Genomic DNA, 19,859 nt, shown 5'->3' on the forward strand with positions numbered 1-19,859 from the left:
GCGCCGCGTTCACTCGCTTTGTAGCCAAATCTTTCACACCCTCGTCATTTTGTTAAAAAAAATAAAAATAAAAACAGTGATTGGCGATATCAACAGTCCAGGGAATAAATACCTTGGGGACAGGGGCTTTAATGAGACGCAGCGCATGCGGCCCCTCCCCCCTCCGACTGGAAGCTGTGCGTTCTGCGATTGGGAGTGTTGTAACGGTAGAGTGTTGTAACCTACAGCGGGAGGCTTGCCGCCGGTGGACACGCGCTGGCCGGTGTAGGACAGAGCCTGCTGGGTGGAAGGGGGGGGGGGGAGAGAGAGAGAGGAGAGGAGAGGAGGGGAGGAGGTAGAACCGGGGGGGGGGGAGGGGGGGGGGAGAGGAGAGGAGAGAGAGAGAGACCGAGACAACGAGAGCCGAGGGGAAAGCGTTATCCTCTCCTCCCCTGCTGTCACTGCAGAGATGTGACTTTCACACCAGAATGAAAAGTATATTCCCTTATATGGCTTCACTGCATACCAGCAGGGCTGCATTCACTACATTCACTGTTCACGCAGCAGCAACACAACAGAAACACACCGTTTATCCTGCGCCCCAAAACAGAATGCAGAATGACTCGGAGCTCTATAGATGGCCTCGGTAGATGACGCCGTCAGTGTTTAGAATAGGACTGAGGTGTGAACCTTCTTCACGGACACAATAGAACACATTCGGTGAAAAGCAAGATGGCAGAAACGAGGCCAAACGACTTACTTATGCTCGTCCATTGGTCTCAGATCTGTGGAGGGGAATGAAAAGGTTCAAAAGGGGAAAGGGGGAGACTGTTTGCAATGAAATTCACCGAACACTTCTTTTTTTTGTTTCTGTGGATGACAGTTTTTAAAGGAGAGTGGAATTCCACCCTCCTTTGGTATTTTCTGATCACACTTCAGACCGTAGGAGCTGGAGAGGTCGACACATGTGGAGGTGAAAGGTCGGGACCACGTTTTCGAACCTCGGACAAGGTTTTGCGGTCGATGAACATGTGAGCAAATTTGTGGTGGGGCAAAAATCCGCTCGTGTTTTATCTCTCACCTTAGATGATCCCCTGTTCTTTCTCTCAACCGACACATAGGCCTTCATTTCCCCCTTTGGGAACGGTAAAAGAAGTCTCTTAATCTGTTGCTCTAATCTGGCCCACCCCTGGCTCCTGTTATCTCTGGGCACGTTCATTACATTTGATGTGTGACTCTCTCTGCTCTTCACAGATGACCCCCCAGGGGTTCAACAGGAAAGAGCACTCAAACTCTGAACTACGAGGGGAGGGGGGGGAGGAGGGAAGAAGAGGGGGGGGAGGGAAGAAGAGGGGGGGAGAGGGATGGAGAGACATGCGCGCACACACACACACACACACACACACACACACACACACACACACACACAGGGTGGAAACGCTGGAAACACAGGGCTATTCAAGTCCAGGCCTCCGAGGTCAGCAGCACTGCTGGTTCATGCCTTCTAATCAGGGAGCTGATTCAGACCTGGAACACCAGGTGAGTGGCCAGTCCATTGATCCATTCAAACCAGCAGTGCTGACAAGGCTCGGGATTTGAATAGTTTGAACAGTTCTATTCTCTCACACACAGAGCAGAGAAGCTCCTTTAGCGACAGACCACGTTGCACTAAGGAGCGCTATAGGAGATCTTTTCTGCCTTCCACAATAAGACTGTACAACTCCTCCTCCGGCTGGCTCCATCAGGGTCACAAGAGTCAGACTGGGGGATGTTAAATGTTAAATCATACTGGACTGTTCTTACTGTATATAATGTTTCAGATATCTGTTTTATTCTATTATCCTATTGTCACTTTATTTTGTTGTTTGTGATGTGAGCTGCTGTAACGCCGTAATTTCTCCTCTGGGATCAATAAAGCACCTGTCTATCTATCTATCTATCTATCTATCTATCTATCTATCTATCTATCTACAAACACACACACACACACACACGCACATTCACACATTCACACGCCCTCACACACACACACAGTGGGACCTTTAAATCCACACACACACACACACACACACACAGTGGGACCTCTAAAGTGCTTTGGAGTTCCCCTCCATGATTTGGTAAACACGTCCCCCCTCCGGGACCGTAAGAGTTGGTGTAACCCCTATCAAAGCAGCGGCAGCCAATAATGTGCTCTTAAATTATGCATATTCTATTATACATGCCGCGTATGACAAACAAGCGTTATGAAATATGAAATATTCAGCCCTCTCCTCCCTCCCTCCCTCCCTTTCTCCTGCTCTGGCCTGTGGAGCCCCGCCTTTCCCGTCCCCTTGCATGGATATGACAGCCACACAATAACGTTTAACGTTTGAATCTGCGTCGCCCATCTGCCTTGGTAGGAGAGAGAGGGAGGAAAGACAGAGAAGAGAGGGGGGTAAAAATCGCTGTGCTAAATGTTTGCTTCAGAATTCATAAAGCGCTTTGGTGTGTGAGGTGGAGCGTGAAGGGATTCTAGCCAGTAAGCGCACGCGGACACACACAGACACACACACTAAAGCATGTACACACACACACACACACACACACACACACTAAAGCATGTACACACACACACACACACACACACACTAAAGCATGTACACACATACACACACACACACACACGTGCGCACACACACACACACACACACTAAAGCATACACACAGCCACACACGCGCACACACACACACTCAAGCGTACACACAGACACACACAGACGATGCCGTCGCTGCCTCACTGCGTTCCCCGGCCACGCTGCTGTGTTTCGTGCCCTCATTTAATTGCACGTTGCCATGGTTACTGCCACACTGGGGGGAAAAAAAAGACAACAAACAAGAAACAACAACATTGTAACGCAACAAAACTAAAAATACGAGAGGCCCTGGATCGAGCTGCCCAAAAATATCTCTGTTCTAGAAGTAACTTGGAGGGAGATGGCAAGGAGGGACGATGTACGTACGAAGAGAAACTCGGTTTATTTTCATTCCTGGAGGAACAAATGAGCAAAGTGACGAAAGCTTTTGAACATGAACAATGGAATTGGCTTGGAAACTGAGGAAAAAAACAACAAAACAAAAAAAAAAAGCGTGTCACCTAGGAGACGGTGTGTATTTTTAGGCCTGTACCCTCTGGTACAGAACAACCGTCATTCCTCCATTGTAAAAGACGACAAAGACGACACCAGGTGAACAGCGTTTAGAGAGGAGGGTGACTCACCTGGGCCTTTAGTGCTGCCATGCTATGCAGCTTGACTCAGCCCATGAACTCAGCTATGCTAACACACAACCCCAGCCAACAGTTCAACAGATAACTGGCTCCATTCCAAAGATAACTGCTACTCCTTCCAAAAAAAAGATAGCTGCCACAATTTCAAACCTTTGCCGGTGACTGTGCCCTGCTTCAGTGAATAAAGAATAATTCTTCTCTGCTCTGGTTATGTAGCATCCTCCACTGGGTGAATCAGCCATGCCATCTTAAGAGCAGCCCTGGGCTGTGTGACATCAACAGGAGTGGATTGATAAGTCATGGAAGGGGACTGCTTATTGGCTCGCAACATGTTTGTTCGAGCACCCAAAGATCACTCTGGTTTAACAATGATTGATTGATTGATCACGCTCCGTACGACAGTTCAGAGGGGACATGTTCAATGACCTGGTGGACCAGTAGGATGGCATCGGCAGCTTGCCAATCATTCCCTGGGAGCTAACCCCATGGGCATTTTAGAAAAAAAAAGTTGTATTACCATTGTTTTTTGGTTGTATCGTTGTATATCGTTGTAACAGACAGTGGTATGGTACAGCAATGTCTATACCCAAACCTTGTTAAACGTTTGTAAAAGGATGTTGATTCACTGTCTTGTGCCAACCATAGAGAGACGATGGTAAATAACTGTGCAACAACGTTAAAACTCCAGCGTTTGCATTTTGACATATAAAAAACGTTCAGAAACAACATTGTCACAACGTCACAACATCAGTTTGGTTCGTTTTTGCACAACTGTGACACAATATAAATGGATTGATTCCTCTGTGCCTTTGACAGACGAGAAATGACACAAGACTCTCTGCTCATGTGATGAATGATGAATGTTTACCGTCTAGAGGTGGGTCAGATTTTTAATTTCAGTTTGGGCTATTGTATAATCTTTCATAGCATTTACAAAGCTTGACACATTTGCTAAGACGGACAAATTAGTAGATGATGGACATCATAGATATGACTGCATTCATGTTTCAGTGCTTGCGGGTGCTTACAGCTGTTGATGCACACATCAACAGCATGGATTTGGTAGGCGCATCCTAGGCGCAGGAGAGTCAGGTGGAGAAAGTCACATTTCTAACTAATTTCCTGGTTCACTCTCCTCGATTCCTCGCCTCGCTTCCTCTGACATTGTGTGTAGGATGTGAGTGGAGGACAGAGGAGAGGACACAAGGAATTGAGTTTCTAACAAAAACTTCCTGTCTTCAGAGGCCTGTCACTGTAGTCGGAGAAGATGATTGGTCCAGACATTTGAGTGGCCAATCCAAAGTAATTCCAATGTGAGTCACTATTTATCATGCTGTAGGAACATGTGACACATGATACAGAGAAGCAATGCACTGTAATCCTGCTGTGGCACAAAGTAACACACACTCTCTGCTTCACACACACACACACACACACACACACACACACACACACACACACACACACACACACACAACTAGTAAACCAAGAGGCAAAGCTACTTAGCCAAGGTCAAACTGGCAGCCTCCAACTCAATTATCCACTAGCTAAGAGATACAATCAGAGAGGGAGTTATTAGTGGTACTGGGCAGATGGAGAGGAGCCAATCCACTGGGTGACAGGGCAATTCCTGGTGCAGCATCCACCTGGCTCCCCTGGGAGAAGAGGGGGATGTGGGGGTGTGTGTGGGTGTAAGGTAACCCACTAGGCAAAGAACCAACGTAAACATCCCAATTGTGTTTTGTGATCTATGACCAGCATGGTCTTTTACTACTTTGCCTCCAATCTGAAACAACAGAACAGACACACTAGATAACATGGTGCACTAGATAACAATGCTTAGCCCAACTTGTGCATTCAGGACGTGACATTAACATTAGCCTTTGACCATTGTATTTAAATATACATAAATACATATATTATACAACTGCAGGATGGTCTTTTCAACCTATGAAATGTTGGATGTCATTATTGTGACATTAGGGTGTGTGTGTGTGTGGGGGGGGGAGGTGTGTGTTACTGGTACCGGTACACATACAAATGAGAAGTCACAGAAGACATGCTTGAAACATAGTGTCTAACAAAATGGGTAGAAATCAGGTCCATGTGAAATACAATGGACATCAAACATCTCACACAGAGCAAGGACTATTAAGGCTGGATGTCATTAGGAGAGAGGGAAATGGGCTGTGTGAAAATGTGAAATGTGGATGAGGGTTGAGGTGTGTGTGTGTGTGTGTGTGGAGAGAGTGGGGGGGGACTATCTGAGAGAAAGGATTAGGGCCAGAGTTGCTTCAATAGAGCATGGAAACTACAGAGGACACAACTACGGCAAAATCTGATTCCAGTAATTCCAGTGCAAAAACTCATTATGATTATGGTCCGAAACTGAAACAATTATGTTTTTTTTCTTCCAGTTTCTCCCCCTTTGCAATTACATTAGTGTCTCTAGAGGTATAAAAGGTGGTGGGTAGATGCCATTCAAAATGGCCACTTGTTTTATGGTGAGGTGAGCTCACTGTCTCAATAGCACAGCTCATAGGAGGAAAGGGGCAGAGTAAAAAAAAAAAAAGAGTGAAAAGGTTAGTTCACACCGCAAAGCTACAGTATCTATTCTCCTAATGCTAGAGATGATGGGAATAAACACACCGTGGTGTACGGAGGTATATTAAGGGTTAGGGTTAGGGTTTATTATATTAAGGGTTAGGGTTAGGGTTTATTATATTAAGGGTTAGGGTTAGGGTTTATTATATTAAGGGTTAGGGATAAGTCAGTGAGTGGTAATCAATCTAGTCAACTTCCTTTTTATGTCAAAAGAATCCGCTTTGCATATCTTGGGCTCTGCAAACTCACACAGAGACAGTGTAAAAGCCAGACGCAAAGGAGCACACAGATACACACACACACACACAGACACACACACACACACACACATACACACACAGTCACACACCGAGCCACTGACCTTGCAATGGCATCAATAACAATGATAATAATAATGCATTCTCTTTACATACGGAAATAAGCAAAGAAAAGCATAGTGGCTACACGTACGGACGTGTGTTAATAATATTGTTCACTATTCCTCCGGTAGTTACGACATAGCTACTTCCTCATCCTACCAACCTTCATCTGTGAGTCATTTTCTACCACGCAGTGCTGCCTCTAGTGGTGCCATTGGTAGGGCTCTGTTGTCAATTGTCCCCCAGTCTCAGTTGATCCTATGACCACCAGAGGGTGCGTGTGTGTCAATTGGCCCACAGCAATAGGGCAAATACTTATCAGGGGCAAATACTTATCAGGGGCAATAAATACACCTGGTTGTGCTAGAAAGGGTGCACTTTCTTGAATGTAAATCATAAATAAATAGAACTAACCTTAACCCTTACCCCTTCACCCTCAATCTATCAACTAACCCCAACCTTAACTCTTACCCCTTCATCCTCAATCTAACAACGACCCCAAACTTAACCCTTACCCCTTCACCCTCAATCACCCTCACCCTCAGTTAAGAACACAAAAGCTCCGATACAGACATGATGCGGTTCGCGGTCATCAATATGACAGTCCAGCCACGTAGCGCACCAGATCCTCACAACTTCTACAAAGTTTGTTTAGTCATCTCGGGAATCCACATCAATATGATGCAGCAATCTGCTGCGCTGCACAACCAGGCTGTCCTTTCCAGCATGGCCATCTAATGATTGCTCTGGACCAACGGCTGCAGCTTATTCCAGCCCCTAGGGCCTATAACTACAGGCCTGTGGCTCTGGAGAGAGAGAGAGAGAGGGAGGGAGGGAGAGAGAGAGGGACATTTATCAGGGGGAGTCTGCTGGGGACTGATAAGGACAAAGACTCTCCACTCGGCCGCGCTCGAGTGGAATCCACTCCATTCATCTCCGGTGTGTTTTTATCGTCTTCTTCATCACCTTTACCAACTCTAAGCGCTCTCTTTCTCTGTGCCCTCCCTTTCTCTCTCTCTCTCTCTCTCTCTCTGTCGACATTCTTCAAACATCCAGAGCGTTTGAAAAGAGAGAGAAAAACACACAAATGGTTGATATGAAAAGGAGATGGCAGAGCGGGATAGTGGAAGACAGAGTTTAGAGGGTTCGGATAGTGTAAGGGTGGAGGCTGTGGAGAGAGAGAGAGGTCAGTGGGGTAGCAGAGGGAAGGGGGAGAGAGACCAATGGGGTAGCAGAGGGAAGGGGGAGAGAGGCCAATGGGGTAGCAGAGGGAAGGGGGAGAGAGGTGGAGAGGGGAGAGGGGAAAAGAGTAAGACAATGGCACCATTTAAGAAAGTCTCTTCTGTTCATCAGACTCTTCTGTTCACACACACACACACACACACAGTCTGCAAAATCATTTTGCATATTTGTTCAAAAAACAAAAGTGAACATATTTACTCAGAGTACAATCAGAAAATATTCAGAATCGGAACACATTCTTAAAATGAACATGGAAGTAGAACACCCAGTAATATGTGATCAAGTCAATAGGAATGTGTGTGTGTGTGTGTGTGTGTGTGTGTGTGTGTGTGTGTGTGTGTGTGTGTGTGTGTGCGTGCGTGTGCGTGTGCGTGTGTGTGTGTGTGTGTCCGTGCACGTGCCAAAACAGAGGGGTGCTTTTTTGGGTCATATCTGAGGAGAAAGAATGGAGAGAAGGAGACACACACACACACACACACACACACACACACACACACACACTCTGACACACACACACACACTCTGACACACACACACACACACACACACACTCACACACACACGCACATGCACACGCGCGCACACACACACACACACACACACACTCTCTCTCTCTCTCATTCTAACAGTGAATACAGTCTTATCACTTAATAAGGACAGTCAGTAGTGTTGCTTGTGTCTGTGTTGTAATTTTGCACAGGCAATTTTCTACAAATTATAACAAAGTTTAATTTGTATTGTAATGCATCATAATAGTCTGTTTTCAACTAACACAGTCAAATGATTACATATACAAGAGGTGGCTATAGCTATTTACTTATTTAAATATTTTAAGTGTATCTCAAGTTTTCTCCACTGGAGGGCAGCACAGGTTGCTAATTACAGTACCCCTCTAAGACTATTCTCGGTCCTCCATAGCTGGCCATGCTAGAAAGAAGGGAAGTTAAAACTATAGCCACACATTTCAACCACTATCCCTACACTATCCCTAACCTTAATCCATACACTATCCCTCAATGACAAACAATAAGTCCATGGTAGAGGCTGAAGTCTGTGGAAGACCCTGGAATTCAAGATTCAAGATTCAAGATTCTTTATTTGTCACGTGCATACAAGTATACAGTGAAATGCAAGAGTGACAGTGCCACAGAGTAGTGCAACAATACAATAAGTTTTAAAATAAAATAAAATAAAATAAAATAGAAGTACTAAAAAATATACAGTATGAACAGTATAAACAGTATAAACAATATAAACAATATGAACAGTATAAGCAATATAAACAGCAGATGGATGATTATGTGTGTGCAGAACAGTGGATTATGTGGAAGTGAAGAACAGTGAGCACGTCCTCAGATGTGCAGTTTGAAACAATTAGTGAAAAAGTAGTGGGGATAGGATCAAGGAGGCAGGTGGAAGGCTTAAGTTGCGATACCACTTTCCTGAGCACTTCTGTGTCAACCAGAAAAACAAGTCCATAGAGTCACCATCATTAAACATCATTAAACCTGTCATCAAGTCTTCCTTGACTGATTCCCAGGCTGATATTTCTTATATTATCCCTGAAGTACGCCACAAACTCATCACATTTAGAACCGCTCTCAACGGTTTACGGGATCACTCTGGGAATATTCTGATTATCAGTGATCAAATTAGCAAAAATGAGCACACTGGCATGTCTAGTTGCAGAGACCAACACCTCACAGTATGTCATAATGGATCTGCAAACATGTGTTTTGAGGTCTGAAAGCATCTGACAAACGTTTGACTTCTGAATGTCATTTCACTTCAACTGTCGTCTGCGATGTTTGCAACGCTTGTGATGGAACGTCACTTTTCTTGAACATGTCACCTTTAGTAAGTGCTGCCACTCAATCCTCTCAGAAATCCACTTGAAGCAGGAATCCAGAGAACCGTTCTTTGCCGGGTGACAATCATTTGCACACAGCTGCACTCAGCCCAGTATTTTACAAATGCATGGAGAAGAACTTCAAAAACAATCACTGTTTTCTTTGAGACACACAAAAGTGGTTTAGAAACCCAGTTTTGGGGTACGGTCTATTACCCCTCCACATAGATAGACTCAACGCATGTGTGCTTCTGTTCTGTTCAGATGCATGATTTATCTGCTTCAGAATCTAAACAACTATTGCCCTTGTCCACCCTAATATGAATGGACAAACTCACACTTTACCGGGCTTGTGTACTGCAAGTGTGTACAACTAAGCAGTAGTATTGTATTTTGCACATAATTGTTGCATACTTGAAGCCCATGTCCGTGCAATATTGTTGACATAAAAAATTATTTGAAAGGGGCGATAGCAATTATTTCATTTACTTTCTTTTCTGCTAAAGTTGAAATACTCTGTCCCATGTCCACGCAAGGGATGTATGATTTCTTTCACTATACTCGGAATGCAAGATAGGTACCTATCAGAAGACAATTTGGTGAAGTTGTGCACCTAGTATGTGCCTTTGTCCTGCACGTTGCCCCCCCCCTCTTCAGATCAAATAAATCTCTTGTTGCTCTGTCTATGTGGCTCTAGCATGCTTAGAACCAGTAAATGACCATGTGAGTGAAGCATTTCGGTGGGTTACACCAATACGAACTGAATTGATCTGAGATTAGAGCTAATCTAACTGTAGTTAATATAGGTCTAAAACTCACCAGAATTGAGTTGCATCACTTAATTTGAAACCTGGTTTAGTACATTTAAGATGAATGCATTTATCTCTGATTAGTACCCAGCAAAGCCACAGCCATGTTGTTGCAAGGTAGTGACAAACTACTCCTTTTAGGAGCAGCAACTTTGTCAGAAGGTAGCCATTACATACCAATGAAACACTTTCAAGGGTTGCAATTATTATCATTATCATCATTACTCTGTCAATGACAACAATGATTATGTATGTTGTTGCCCACCAGGTGACAATGAGGGCTACGTTTTTACGTTGCCACAGTCGACTATTAAAATAATTTCTTTAACTGATGCCCTAGCCAAATATAAATTATAAATGGAGCTGAATTCATGAACCATCACAAAACTGTCATTGAGTCCCAGTAGTGTCCATCAATCACCCACACAGACATAGTAATAATAGGCAACGTTTACGATGTGTAGTCTAGAATTGTATAGGTACTATAGGTAATTGTATAGGTATTTGTACTTCCAAAGGTAGCGTTTGTGGGACCAATAGCATAGCGTAACATAACAGCCTACGTAACGTTGTTGGTGGTAACTGTTTGCTTGTCGCCCTAACAGATGGAAAGTACAGACTTAGTCAAATAATTCAAGATTTATTTGAAAATAGCACCTGACCATTCTGTTAGCTTGCGTTTTGTCGCAACCCACTTCAGTGCGAGATCTGACACCTGCACCTCAAGTCGCGAATTAGGATCAACTGGACTCAGGTGTGTGGTTTGGCATGGCAAGTTGTCACCAACCTGTATGCCACCACGATGCTACGTTAACAGAGGGTAGTTATTAGGTTACGATGGCACCAACTTCACCACGACCTCACCATAGCCTAACTTCAAGGTTGCAGGTACGGACTGTCTTTACTGGTTTTGACGTTGTGTCCATCATGGAATATACAAAATGTAAACAAATAACTTGGAAAGTCATGAATTATAATAATAACTACAAAGGGAAGTTGCAGCAGAAACGTTGTGTGCTTGCTCAGCTGGCTAAAAGTATAATGATAGTGAAAGAAGTTAACATCATGAGAGAATTCTATGAGATGTCTTCAAGTAAGATCAATAAGCTTTTGGTGATCACTAAAACCAATGTTGAGATGTACAATATGAACAGTATACAACTATTTATTCAGAGTTCTTAATTTAGAGCAGTGGGGTTCTAAGAATTCCAAAGAGCCAGGTGGTAATTCAGTGGAGTGGGTAAAGAGGAGAGTCAATTAAACCCTAAATTATCAAACTAAGTCAACAGTAAATGCAATTTCTATACTTAAGTTGTTGACAGGGAAGAACTGTAACAAAGTATGACAAATAAGATAGTAAAGATGTTGTCTCCCATGGCCACACAATGTCTAAATTCATTAGGCTACACTCTGCATTTGCAGCCAGACAAAACTGTGTAAAATTACCAGACGGTGTAGTGCATATTTTATTCATCATCAGTCTGGCTTCTTACAGCTTTGTGTTTATTTGAAGGCAGTCCACGGATTTGACGTTACCGCGGCTGCATTTGTAGTCAGACTGAAAAGTTACTGGAATCTGTAGTGCTTATTTCAGTCTTTATCAGTCTTGCTTTTTACAGATTTATGTTGAGTTATTCCCAAATGTGTGGGGCTACAGTTTAGGCCTACTGCAGCTACACTCGTAGCTCTCCACTTGACCCTATTATGACGTTTTTTTAATGATGAATCGGCGTCACCTCGAAACTCCTAAACAATCTCTATGGCAAAACGAATTCCTGTAGTTTCGTCAAAATTGTACATCCATCCCTGCTTGATGATGAACCACTGCCCCAAGTAACGGTACAAGTTCCCAGTACAAGTTTCTCCTATTAAAAAAAAAAATCCTTCTTCTAGCATTGTGACTGCCAATGGCCCCTGGTCTGAGCATTGATGACTTTATCTTATGATGACTGATGGATAGATGATTCACTTACTTAAACAAATGTATTTGTTGTAAGTCACTTTGGATAAAGGGCGTCTGCTGAATGCCATAAATGTAAAATGTAACAAAATAATTGAATCACTGCTCTAAACCATTCTGTCCTGCCGTTGTAATGCTTCCCACCTCTGAGGTGGCAGGCTGCCATTATCACACTGTCCACATGCTTTGGCAACATATTGATCCTTGTGTACAGGACCCTGAACCTTGAGGCGAGGGTCCTGAACGCACACTCCACAACCATTCTTGCGCTTGAGAGTCTGCCGTTAAAGACTTTCCACTGGTGTGGAAGGTTCTTTCCCAGATATGGCCTCATCCGATTTTTTTGAGGGGGAATGCAATGTCCCCAACTATTGTGTGTGGCATGTCACCATGTATGCCTGAACCAGGGAGGGATATATATACCATTTAATAAATGCCATTTAGCTGACGCTTTTATCCAAAGCGACTTACATTGCAGTGAGTGCATACATTTCATTATATACGGTCCCAGAAGGTGGGAGTCTATAGAGAGTTAAACGTAGTTAATTAAAACATACTGTGATCATGCATTGTCAAAACACCATGTCATATTATGCAACATATAGTACTTTTATGTCAATAACCTTATTGCCGACAGGAAATGATTGCAAGGCACGATGGAAGGTGTTAAGAGACACATTTGACACAGCTGACTTTAGAGGAGTCACCGTGTCAAAGGGCTTTCAGTTCCGTTCCAGGTTCTGTAACAGATAGATAGATAGAAACTTTATTTATCCCTAGGGGAAATTCAGGTTCCAAGTAGCTTACAGACATAGAGACATCACACATAACATACACATACAACATAAGCAGGACTGTAAACAGGCGAGGTGCAGTTGTAAACGTCTTTGCAGTTAGGTGAGGTGCAAAAAGGTAAGGCAGACAGTGCAATTATAGGACACTGGGGACTAAAAAAAAAGGTCCATATCACCAGATACAGAAGACCGGCTGTTTGACATCACCCACCACCAAAACCTCACATGGATGAGAATGAGATGTATCACTTTGCACTCAGCTTGGTGCTCCAAACGGACTGAGCCCAAACCACAGGCCATGAAGCAAAGATAGCATTGCTTAATGTGTTGCAGGAAGAAGTCAGCACTACAACACAGCCACTGCATTGTTCTCTGTCGAGAGTCCAGTGCCAAGGAGCTGGCTTCACTCCCATCCACCACCCAGCTGTACACAACCCACAGAGCCCTGCACTGCCATGGCACCAGCAAAGCCAAGACCAAGGAGGAAGCCAAGGAGGAAGATTCAAGTGAACCACCCAACTACTGAGCTGCACAGTAAATAACATAGGCCTAGTTGTGTAGATCCATGTTAATTATGTCGATTCAGTGTTCATTATGTTTCTAGTTTGGTTGCATTGCTGAATGGTTCCAGGTCAGCTTATTTCTCTTAGTTAAAATTGTCTTTTTGCTTGGTTTGAGATGTTTTACATTTCAATGTGTGAAGTAAAAGAGATAAAACATATCATTATGTCCAGTTGCACTGAAAAGAGTTTTTATGAGTATTTGTTCAATATGTTAATATTGTTTTTATATTTAAATGTGTAATTTGAAATAAAAGATTATTTGACATTTGTCTACTGGTGTATAATAGTTTAATCTAGAACTGAGAAAGTTAGTATTTACAAAAGGTTACCATGACTCTCCCTATGTAAATATACAGTGGTCCCTCAATAAATCACAGGTGAATAAGTTATTTGGTTAACTGAATGCAACAGCAAGTCTTGGCTTGCTCAATAGCCTCCCGGTAGTTGGTAGTCTGCCATCTGAGCTCTGGCCCAATTGTGGACAGGATGTTGTCAATTTGCTCTGGACTCATTCTAAAGTATTGGTGATGGCGTGCTCCATTTAAACAGAGTTTAGCAAACAGGTGGTAGTAATCCCCCTGCTGTCTCTTGTGTTGGTTTATGGGGTGCACCCAATGTGCCCTTCTTCTCTGCTGTCTTCGTGGAAGGAGCAGGAGTGCTAGCACTCTTCTCCGATTGTAGCCCGGTGCTGAACAGGCAGAGCACAAGACAAACATGTATATTATTATATTATTATATAATAAATATGTATCTAGAATCAGTGAACATCTGGAAATTTCCATTGAGGAGAATTGACACTTGCATGGCTTTGTTGACATTGTTTCCATCAAAATACTTAGCGCAGCAAAATAGCGCTGCCGGTTTGTAAGCAAAAGATTGCGAGTTCGATACCCGCTTAAGGCAAGCTGCTCTAACGCCGCCGTTCGCTACAGTATCTTTGCTTTGATGAAATTCTTTGATGCACACACACACTAAGACTGAATATCATGTTCTATTTACAAATAAAGATTGATGAATGTGTGTATTGTGTTATTGAGGAGAGAGTGCTGGGGAAAATATGGCATAGGTTGGGTGTGTTTGTGTAACTATGGCAGGGGGTGATTATGTGGGATGGGGAACACTCAAAGATTACAAGAAGAACACTCAGAGAATACAAACGCAATACCAACAACTCAACAGCAACAACGCACCTACTACGACAATCCACAAATTGTGCGTTATTTAGAGCGGTTATAAAGTGTTGAGGCACTCAAATTCAAAACTGTCACAACCTTTCACCTGTCAGAATCGAGACGAGGCAGTGCCAGTGAATCACCTGATTGGACCGCGAACCAGTCAGGTGATTCATTCAGGCAAGGAAGCAGTTGCTGCTTCGGACGTCATATGTCACGTGATTTTTTTCGCACCAAAGCAAGCTTTGAAGCAGTGGTTCGATGGAATTGTTGTTCAGTGTTTGAAGCAAGTATCGAAGCTTCAGTGTCGCACTGCCATCACTAGTGTTTGGAGGTTGGGGTGGTTGTGTTTGGAGGTTGGGGTAGTTGTGTTTGGAGGTTGGGGTGGTTGTGTTTGGAGGTTGGGGTAGTCTGGGCGGTAGCGGGTCAAACAGTGGAGACAGGAATTGCAGGTGAAAATCACGCATCGCATCGCGACGCTTCACGCTTCCTGCTTGAAGCACCAACATCAGTACTAGTCATTCCACGTGCCAACAAAACGAAACAAGATGAGGACTTTGATTGTTTTGTTCCACTGCGTTTATACCGCCTATGCTGGTAAGTTGGCTACACTATATTTTAAAATGAAGGTTATCGTTACTATCGGTCTCTTGCTGAGTCCTTTCGGAGTGTGACGAGCACTTTAGCCTGTGTGCTAACGCTAGGCTGCTAAGTTTTCTGTCACATAATTGTATCGATTTTATACTGATGTTGTATGCCCAAGACAATTAGTTTCTGAAGTACCGCGAAGCAAGAATTTGACTGAATAATGTGTAGGCCAAAGCTTATTTTTATCATGGCAGTATTGTGATGACAACACTTTATTTATTTATCGTGGCGACTATAATCTACGGCTGCACGTTCAGTCAGTGAGTTCAGTCAGTTGCATTCTCGTAATCTAAATGCCTGTTTATCTGCAGCCACGCATTCGCTGCAGTATTTCTACACTGCCACCTCAGGAATACCAGGCTTCCCAGAGTTTGTGACTGTGGGGCTGGTGAATGGGGTGCCCTTCACACACTATGACAGCGTCACCCGTAAAAAGATTCCTCGACAGGACTGGATGGAGGAGGCAGCTGACCCTGTTTATTGGAAAAGGGGAACTAAAATCTCCATGAATAACGAAAAGTCCCTCAAAGCCGACATTGGCACTGTGAAGCAGCGCTTTAATCAGACTGGAGGTGAGTGACCACCCTCTATAGGTGATATGTAGAGTTCACATCTCTTCAGTAGGAACGTGTTGTGTGTGTGTGTGTGTGATATGAATAATACAAACAGTAGCATACCTAAGACATACAGTGCATTGAAAACACTATAAATCAGTTTATTGTAACACAATGACGACACACAGGACACAAACATACACACTCAGACGAGACACGGCTCACTTTGACCATGATGTCAACGTTATTGTGTGTATCGGCTGGGTTGTGTTAGGCTGTCCACTCTGCTTAGTGGTGAGTTCTCATCTCTGTGGCTGGACACACATGAAGTGAACTAAGACTGAATACACAGTATACTATTATTACTCAACTAAATGACCACCCAGGCCTTAGTTCACAATCATGTGCAGACCTCTGTGACAGGTCTGTGTGACAGGTCTGTTTGATTGTACATAGGAGTGCGTGTGTGTGTCTGTCTGCCTCTGGAGTGAAGGTGTGACATGGTGGGGGGGAGGGGGGTGATATGTGCTGCTGTGACATCACTCTGTTCTCTTACTGCTGATAGATGATAGAGAACCCTGTCTGACTGAATCTCTCTCTCTCTCTCTCTCAGGCATGCACACATTACAGAAGATGTACGGCTGTACCTGGGATGAGAAGACTGGAGCAACTGAGGGCCTTAGGCAGTACGGTTATGATGGGGAGGACTTCCTTGTGTACGACATGAAGACCTTCACTTGGATCGCACCAAGGCAGCAAGCAGAGATGATCCAGCGCAGGTGGAACAGTAACCAAGCTCATCTGGCATACAAGAGGAACTACATCACCCAGACCTGCATAGATTGGCTGAAGGAGTATCTGGAGTATAGGAAGAGCACTCTGAAGAGGATAGGTACACATGATGCTCAGATATCTCTTGTATTTCTTTGTCCTTTAATGTTATGCTTGAAATCTTTTGATTTGAGATTTAAGCGTTACCACAGAGAGATGTCACTGTAAGGACATTCAGCACCGCTGGAGCAAGTGGAATTGGAATCCACCATAATGTGTTTAATTTGTAATTAGAAAGGTAGATCTTAAGATATGCTCTTAGGCTGAAACCCTACATTGAGATCTGCAAGCGTAACTGAATGTTTGCTGCAAATCTCTCATTGATCTCAATGCGTGATTTATGTGAAAGTCAAGTCAAGATCTCAAGTTAGGATTTCAGCCTTTATTTTCATATCTCCCCGCCTGAAATATTTCCTCTCTCTCTTCCTATGTTTCTCTCTTCCTCCCCTCTTCTCTCTCTCCCCCCCCCCTCTCCCCATCTCCAGTCCCTCCCTCAGTGTCTCTGCTCCAGAAGACCCCCTCCTCTCCAGTCACCTGCCACGCTACAGGTTTCTACCCCAGTGGAGTGATGGTGATCTGGAGGAGAGATGGACGGGAGGTGTATCAGGATGTGGAGCACAGAGAGGTTCTCCCCAACCACGACGGAACCTTCCAGAAGAGCGCTCGCCTCACTCTGAAGCCTGAGGACTGGGAGAAGAACCAGTATGAGTGTGTGGTTCAGCTCTCTGGGATGGAGGACATCGTCATCAAACTGGAGCGCTCTGTGATAAAGACCAACGGAGGTAAGAAGATACAAAGTGCTCATTCTTAGTGATTCAAAGTACATACAGAAGTGCACCATCGACTCCCTCACTAAACGTGCCCCATGTTATCCGTCTCTCAGTGTAACTGTTTACTCTTCACATTCACAGTGTGACTTCAGGAACTATTATTGAGTGACAGAGAAAATGGGTTGATGGAGAGGAAACCAAGTTGTACCATGTATAATGTACATGTATTGTAAAAGTAATCTTTACAGAGAGTATGAAATTTAGTAGTTTGCAACTAAAGGTTGCAAAGAGCAGGGATGCAAACTGGTTAGGGGTGGAAAAGATGAGAAGAATGCGTGAGCAGGGGAAACACAGAACTGTTATGGGGGTCCGAGGCATGCCCCCACCTGAGGTCATCGATTCAAAAGGCTTTTTTTGATCTTCATCAGTGTTTTGTCATTACAGGTTCAGGATCTTCCACTGGCCTCATCATTGGTATCATCGTTGGCGCCCTTGTTGTGGTCCTTGCTGTGGCTGTTCTTGGGCTGTTGCTTTGGAAGAAGTTCAGAAACTCTCGAACACTATACTGATTCGATACCATGACAGTCATGTGATGAGCTGACTAATGTCAAAAAGACCCACTGTTATTTCTTAAGAACTGTAATGTAGGGTTGGGCGGTATACATTTTTTCACACCTTTTTATACCGTCCTCAAATTTTACCGGGGTATGTGGTGTTACCGCAAAAAATAATTTTGTTTACTGTTATGAGACTATGCTCCGGGAGACCTAATTCCGCCAGTTGAGCCAAGGCCAATCCAGGGCGCTGATGGCGGCTGCAATGTTAGCAAGCATTGTCAGTCGTTATGACATCCAAGTGCTACGCGGTGTGGAAAAAAGCTAGTCTGTAGGCATATTGACTGTAGTTTCCAGTCGGGTGTGACAAAGTGGACGGTTAACGACATGTCTGGCGTCATGTTAACTGACAACATTTCACATTTTCATGTTTATGGCATTTAGCAGACGCCTTTATCCAAAGTGACTTACAACAAATACATTTGTTTAAGTAAGTGAATCATCTATCCATCAGTCATCATAAGATAAAGTAATCAATGCTCAGACCAGGGGCCATTGGCAGTCACAATGCTAGAAGCTTATTTTTCTTTTTTTTATTAATAACAGGAGAGAAACTTGTACAGGGGGGTAGTGGGGGTGAAGAGGTCTCAAGGGTTGGAGTTAGGGTTAGTACAGGGAGGGTAGTGGGGGTGAAGAGATCTTAGGAAGGACTGTTAAGATGTAGCCTGAAGAGATGGGTTTTCAATCTACGGCGGAAGATCAGTAGTGACTCTGCAGTCCTGACATGCAGTCCTGCGTACATTGCTTCACCGCTGTTAATACTGTTTATATTTTTTAGTACTTCTATTTATTTTATTCTATTTTAAAACTTAGTGGGGGTGAAGAGGTCTTTAGGAGGGAAACCACACATGCTATATGGCAGCAGTACAATTTTTTTACCAAATTGCACAGGGAAAAAGCAGGTCTGATTCCTCCCGGAAACTTCTCTTTTCATGCTGTCACATCTTTTACTACCTGTTTTGGAAATGAGAATCAATAGTGTCATGTACAGGGGGTAGAGAATCCATTTCTCAACTTTTAGTGTATAAAAGAGGGGAGGATAGCTTACCTTGTATCCATCTTTGACCTTCGTCATGATAAAGCATCATGGGATAATAACACTATTCAAACAATCCTTCAAATATGTTGCGGGAACGGTTGCACCAACACCATGTTTTTTCTTTAAATAATTATATTTTCATGTTCTTTTATTGTAAATTCATTTATAAGACATGGTTAACACTGGTAATAATATGCATTGAGTTTTATTTTGGTGTATTTCATGTTTACGTATTTAAAGAGCATTATATGACCATTGATATCAATGTGGACACACATTGGTAATGACAATTGATGGAAAATGTCAAAATAACATGATGAAATACCTGAGTAACACTGACCATGCAAGAACACATCATTGTCTTTTAAATTATATTTACATGTCATAGTTTAATATAATATTTAACAGTATTTTATTTATAAATAAAAATTTAAAAATCAGCCATGGTCAAAGTTGGTTTCATGAGAATCACCTGACAGTGAAGGTCTGGGTCGCTGCATAGTTGAGCTCCCACACGCAGACCGACCACCACGGAGTGAATGTCAGTATTGTGAAAGCTATTAGTGTTTGTTTGTTCTCTGTCAAACTAAACTTGACCGGTCCAGCGCCCTCAGTCTCCTCTAGGACACGACTATACTGAAATAAGAGCCGCGTTCATGGAGATGTGCAGGTCAGGTGCGCTGGGACATTCTGGCCTTGAAAATGGCCACTAATCTTTCAGACACACCACCAGACTAGCACCATTGCCAGCGCCAAGACTGGTTTTTAAACCTCTCTTAATTCAAGAGCGCCTTTTAAATTGTTCGA

The 19,859-nt window shown here is 43.5% G+C and overlaps 1 protein-coding gene across 1 annotated transcript; it reads left to right on the plus strand.

Annotated features, from left to right (window-relative positions):
- The first annotated feature begins 14,979 nt into the window (after positions 1-14,979).
- LOC310809722 (major histocompatibility complex class I-related gene protein-like) lies at positions 14,980-19,483 on the plus strand. Its single transcript, XM_083677142.1, has 5 exons — positions 14,980-15,193; positions 15,556-15,816; positions 16,412-16,690; positions 17,115-17,411; positions 17,844-19,483. The coding sequence occupies exons 1-5, from the start codon at positions 15,145-15,147 to the stop codon at positions 17,966-17,968; spliced, it is 1,011 nt and encodes a 336-aa protein (XP_083533268.1). The 5' UTR covers positions 14,980-15,144; the 3' UTR covers positions 17,969-19,483.
- The last annotated feature ends 376 nt before the right edge of the window (positions 19,484-19,859 follow it).

Source organism: Argentina silus, assembly GCF_951799395.1.
Source record: "Argentina silus genome assembly, chromosome: 9".
NCBI lineage: Eukaryota > Metazoa > Chordata > Actinopteri > Argentiniformes > Argentinidae > Argentina > Argentina silus.